Source organism: Rhinopithecus bieti, unplaced genomic scaffold (assembly GCF_001698545.2).
Source record: "Rhinopithecus bieti isolate Rb0 unplaced genomic scaffold, ASM169854v2 scaffold_1467, whole genome shotgun sequence".
Classification (NCBI taxonomy): domain Eukaryota; kingdom Metazoa; phylum Chordata; class Mammalia; order Primates; family Cercopithecidae; genus Rhinopithecus; species Rhinopithecus bieti.
The window spans coordinates 2586856-2592719 of NW_016803692.1; the positions used below are offsets into that span (position 1 = coordinate 2586856).

Below are 5864 nucleotides of genomic sequence, written 5' to 3' on the forward strand. Positions count from 1 at the left end.
ATCCCAGGGATGAAGCCCCCACTTGATCATGGTGGATAAGCTTTTGATGTGCTGCTGAATCCGGTTTGCCAGTATTTTATTGAGCATTTTGCATCGATGTTCATCAGGGATATTGGTCTAAAATTCTCTTTTTTTGTTGTGTCTCTGCCAGGCTTTGGTATCAGGATGATGTTGGCCTCATAAAATGAGTTAGGGAGGATTCCCTCTTTTCTATTGATTGGAATAGTTTCAGAAGGAATGGTACCAGCTCCTCCTTGTACCAGATGGATTCACAGCTGAATTCTACCAGAGGCCTAAGTTTCTTAGTACTGACACTTCCTTGATTGCAGAATATCGAGAGGTAGTCAACTTCTTCCCTTAAAGTATATTTGAAACATACTACTGTGACTATAGCCATAACAACTTCCCCGCATCTCTCCTTGATCTACAGCCAGTGCTTCCCATTTTGAAAAAGAGTGAGAACCCCCCAACCGTAGGTTTCTCGTGGTCTTGGCAAAGCCTCAACGCCAACTGGCGATCTCCATTTCCCCCGCGGGCTGCCAAGCCCAGGACAGTCCTTTCAGGGAGAAAGAGGGCCGGAGAGAACTGTGTTGGCAGCTCTCTGGGTTGAAGGACAGGAAAAGGAAACTCCCTTCTTGGACTCGGAGGGGAGGGTGAGAGACGAAAGGAAAGGGTGGGGGTAGTGCAGAAATGGCCTGTGTCTCGATTACCCCAAGGGACTCGTAAGCCTCCGCCAGCCCCGGGGTGGAGCACTGGCGTCGTGGGATCAGAAAGGCGGACAGTGCAGCCTTAGTGTCCTGCAGGGGTGGGAAGAAGCTCCCGGCCGGCCCCACCCCGCCTCGCTTTCCGTGGAGCGGCGGTTGGGCAGGAGCGGCGGTTGGGCAGGAGCGGGGAAGAAAACCGCCGCCGGGCCCGGGGAGGGGACCAGGCCGCGCCCATCTCCCAGGCCTCTGGCTGCAGCAGGCCCGCTGGGTGGTCGGCGAGGCCAGGGGCGCCGCGTCGGGCTGGGGTCCCCTCCCTCAACCTTCGCGGGTGCCGCCACCCCTTTTCCCCCCAGCACCAGGGTACCTGCACGGCGCGACTGAGGAAGGTGCCTGCGTCGGCCGCCAGCTTCTTCACGTTGAAGTCCATGATGTTCATCCTGGGCGGCAGCCCGGCGGAGCCGGCTGACCTAGCGGCGGCGAGGCGGAGGCGCCGCGGCCGGGCTGGGACGCAGGGCTACAGCGGCGAGGGCAGACGTGGTAGGTGGAGGGAGGCGGCGCCAGCCACGCCGCCGCAGCTGTCGTTTCCGTGAAGGGGGTGGATGAAGGCGGGGCGAGGGAGGAGAACGAGCGCCCGCGGCGGCGGCGCCAAGGATGGGTCGGGAGAGCGACCGCTAACGTCGACGATGGGCCCCGTGGGCTAGCCGGAGATGGACCGGCAAACTGGCAGTGTGGAGCCGGGCCCCAAGGGGGAAGCGAGCGCGGACCGCGGGGTGGAGCCTTTCTCGAGGTTATCGCGGGAACAGCGACCCCTTGAGGATTGCGGCGGCGCAGCCCCGGGACGCGCTGGGAGCTCCGCCCGGCTCCTGTGAAGGAAGCGGCGAGGGAGAGCCGCAGGGTCTCGGCGCCTCCGCGTGCTTGCACTTAACCTCGGAGAACCCAGAGCGAACGCGACCCACATTTCTCTTTTTGTTTTAAGAGTAAATATAGGAATTACAGCATGGAATTACAATATCTGGAAATTTGAACTCAGAGGTCCCAGTCACAGTATGGCACCGCGCGACACACTTGGTCCCTGAGGCCTGGATGCCGCACAGCGAACGTTTGCGGAATAGGGTTGGATTTACTGTCCCCCACCGAGCCGGTTGCTCATTCATTCAGCATAACTGAATACCTCCTGTGTGCCAGGCACTGAATCGAGTGTCGGAGATACCACGCTGAATAAGACAGTGTCCTATCCTCAAGCTCCCGGTCGGTTACTTGACAACCTTCCGGGACCTCAACACTACGTGCCTACTGTGTGAAAGCAAAGTGCCAGGCGGAGGACACAAAGATGGCGAGCGACACAGCATAGCCCCTAACAGTTAAGCGTGACTAATTTTAATAACAAATGAGAATATGATGTGACATCCGTTCCAAATCCTGTCATTCCAATTAACTTCTTAAGCATCCTTCACGATACAGCCTCTGCTCGAAAGGAATTAAAACAGGTACAAGCATGGAAGGAGACGTTGACATCATATTTCAAGAATAAGAAAATGCTCTCTCTGTTTTGTGTGGTTGTGCAGCAGGCAATGAAATGAGCTCACGTTCAGGCTTCCGTGTTTCACTGAAACAACAGTCACAGATGCAGTAGATGTTAAAGGTGAAAGACGAGTGCAGTAAAAGCATTATGAGGACAAGAAGAAAACATGTAAATATTTGTGTTGTTTCATTCTTTGTTGTGGTGGCAGAAACAGCCCCCTCTCTAAGGTAACTCCAATATAATGGAATCTCCTAGCTTTGAAATACTCCATGTCTCTAATTTTCCAGAAATATGGAAAAATAAATTTATAATAAAAAAATCCTATTTCTCATTTATTGTCTATTTTAGATCTTTATGTGGAAAAGCATTTACCCTCTTCCCAGAGCGCTGTTTTTAAAGTAGGTATAGTTGCCGTAACCTATGCCCGTCTCTACAAAAGGATCACACCACTGTGACCACCATTAAAGAATTTCCCCTTGGCAAGATGGCGGCCTCGGCAGCGCTGTTCTTGCGCTTGCGGAGCGGGCTCCGACTCGGCTCGCGGGGACTGTGCACGAGGTTGGCGACGCCGCCCCTCCGGGCCCCAGATCAGGCCTCAGAGATCGGGAGCCGCGGGGGCACTAAGGCACAAGGGCCATAGCAGCAGCCAGACTCAGAGGGTCCCAGCTATGCCAAAAAAGTTGCGCTCTGGCTTGCTGGGCTGCTTGGAGCTGGTGGGACCGTGAGCGTCGTCTATATCTTTGGAAACAACCCAGTGGACGAAAATGGTGCCAGGATTCCTCATGAGTTCGACAATGACCCAATTCTGGTACAGTAGTTGCGCCGGACAGACAAATATTTCAAAGATTATAGACAGATGATCATCGAGCCCACCAGCCCTTGCCTTCTCCCAGACCCACTGCGGAAGCCGTACTACCAGCCACCCTACACATTCGTTTTGTAGCTCACCGGCGTCCTCTTGTATCCTGAGTGGTCGCTGGCCACTGGCTGGAGGTTTAAGAAGCGCCCAGGCATCGAGACCTTGTTCCAGCAGCTCACCCCTTTATATGAAATTGTCATCTTTACGTCAGAGACTGGCATGACTGCGTTTCCACTCATTGATAGCGTGGACTTCCACGACTTCGTCTCCTACCGCCTATTCTGGGACGCCAGAAAATACATGAATGGACACCATGTTAAGGACATTTCATGTCTGAATCGGGACCCAGCTCGAGTAGTAGTTGTGGACTGCAAGAAGGAAGCCTTCCGCCTGCAGCCCTATAACGGCGTCGCCCTGCAGCCCTGGGACGGCAACTCTGATGACCGGGTCTTATTGGACCTGTCTGCCTTCCTCAAGACCATTGCACTGAACGGTGTGGAGGACGTGCAAACCGTACTGGAGCACTACGCCCTGGAGGATGATCCGCTGGCAGCTTTCAAACAGCGGCAAAGCCGGCTACAGCAGGAGGAGGAGCAGCGCCTGGCCGAGCTCTCCAAGTCCAACAAACAGAACCTCTTCCTCGGTTCCCTCACCAGCCGCTTGTGGTCTCGCTCCAAACAGCCCTGAACTCTGGGCCTCCTCAAACTCAGTGCGGGGGTCCAGAGCCCCAGTGCTTCCAGACCAAAACTTGGGCCACCACTGTCCAATAAAGTACATCCCAGACGCCACACCTGCTGTGTCCCGAGAGTCTCCAGATGAGGGTATCGGGATGAGGTCCTGGACTCTCGGGTCACCATCCCACGGTGGCTGATCGGCTGCCAAGCACAGAGTGGGGGCTTTGTTGGATCAGAGCGGATTTTTCACCCTGGTCTGGGAATGTAGAAACCCTCGCTGTGTCAAAAAAAAAAAAAAAAAAAAAGAATTTCCCCTTTAATGGTGGACACGGTGGTGTCCCTGAATCCTCATCCTCGTGTTTCGATCTTCCCAGTCTTGGAAAAACAACGTTACTTCTTTCTTTTGCACCCTCTGTAGCTGTAATCCTGTTTCCCCATTCTCCATAAAACACCTTATTTTCATATATCCGTATTCTTAGCCTTTGATACCTTTTTTTTTTTTTTTTTTTTTTGAGAGTTTTGCTCTGCCACCCAGGCTGGAGTGCAATGGTGTGATCTCAGCTCACTGCAACCTCTGCCTCCTGGGTTCAAGGATTCTCCTGCCTCAGCCTCCCAAGTAGCTGGGATTACAAGCATGCATCACTACGCCTGGCTAATTTTTTATATCTTTAGTAGAGACAGAGTTTCACCATGTGGGCCAGGCTGGTCTCGAACTGCTAGCCTCAAGCGATCCGCCTGCCTCAGCCTCCCAAAGTGCTGGGATTACAGGTGTGAGCCACCGCGCCCGGCTGATTCGCTTTCTTTACAGAGAAAGTATAAATCATCACTTTGTTTGGCAGAAGCCTCTTGAATCAAATTTCCTTATTTCCACCTCCTGTTCTCTCCACACTCTTTCCTCCATCATTGCCAAATGTTTCAAAGGCATAGTTGTCTCAGGTGTTCTGAATAGAGCCACTGCTCCCTTAATCTTGGCTGCACATTGGCATCACCTGGAGAGTTTAAGCAACCACTGATGCCTGGATCCAGTCCCAGAGTGCAGACTGGGCATTGGGATGTTTTAGGAGTTCCTCTTGGTGTTTTTAATGAGTGACCAAGGTTGAGAACTAACTTGTTACTCTCTAGAACTTGCTCCATCAGTCTCTACCCTTTGCCTACAGATTGATTCTATTTCTCTTACCAGATATGAGTCCCTTAAGGGCAGTGTCCATTTCCTATTTATTTTTCTATATTTTATGGTTTGCACTGGAAACATAGTGAATTCCCAAATGATTTAGTAAGTGAAGAAAGTAATCAAATCAAGATGTTTACAGTGCTAAGCTCTTTTGTGACACCATCACCCCCAACCTCAATTTCCAACTACCTATTTATCCATAGATTCAATATTTCCAGTGGCAAGTCTGTTGTAGTTTGCTTTTCCTGAACATTCTTTTCTTGGGTTTCCTATATTGATAAATTGAATCATACACACCAAATCACCTAAGCCAGAAATCAGAGTCCCCTTTGATTATTTCCTATTATTTCCCACCACCAATTGATCTATCCTGGCAATTTCTTCTCTGAAACTGTTTCCTTATCTCTCATTTTTATCCTCTTTTTAAAAAACAATTTTTTTTATCTTGAAACAATTTACAAACTAAGAAAACTGTTGCAAGAATAGTACAAAAACTTCTGTGTACCCTTTGCCTAGAAACCCCACTCAAACTTTGCCAATTATTCCAATGTCTTTACAGCAAAAACATCACAGCCAAGAAAGATCATGTGCTGCATCCAGTTGGCATGTTGCTCAGTTCTCCTTCAGTCTGGATCAATTCTTCAGGCTTTTCTTGACACTATTCCTTGCCCAGAGTTAGCCACTATTTTTAAATTGGTATGATTAATATCTGTTATGTTTTTGTATTTTCACTGAATTTGTATGTATCTATAAAGGGTACTACTATGTTATATTTTTAAACTGCATAAATGGTATGGTATCGTATAGATAAATCCTTTTGCATTTAGGGGTCTAACACTTTTATTTGTATATTTGATGACTTTTATTCTTTGTGGATTGATTCCTTTTGCTTTGTACATTGATTCCTTTTTGTTTTTTTTTTTTTTTTTTTTTT

General features: G+C 49.9%; 1 protein-coding gene and 1 pseudogene across 2 annotated transcripts in view; one reads left to right on the forward strand and one right to left on the reverse strand.

The window, feature by feature from the left end:
* Window positions 1-1483, reverse strand: part of SH3GLB1 (SH3 domain containing GRB2 like, endophilin B1) — a 45422-nt gene extending 43939 nt beyond the window's left edge. The window contains exon 1 of the mRNA XM_017850763.1: window positions 1069-1483. Coding sequence (XP_017706252.1) covers window positions 1069-1140 — 72 coding nt within the window. The 5' untranslated portion in view covers window positions 1141-1483. The remainder of the gene's footprint in view (window positions 1-1068) is intronic.
* A 1140-nt stretch (window positions 1484-2623) lies between these two features.
* Window positions 2624-3875, forward strand: LOC108514629 (mitochondrial import inner membrane translocase subunit TIM50 pseudogene; annotated as a pseudogene). The gene has a single exon (XR_001881266.1). The product of XR_001881266.1 is annotated as a mitochondrial import inner membrane translocase subunit TIM50 pseudogene (transcript).
* Window positions 3876-5864: the final 1989 nt, after the last annotated feature.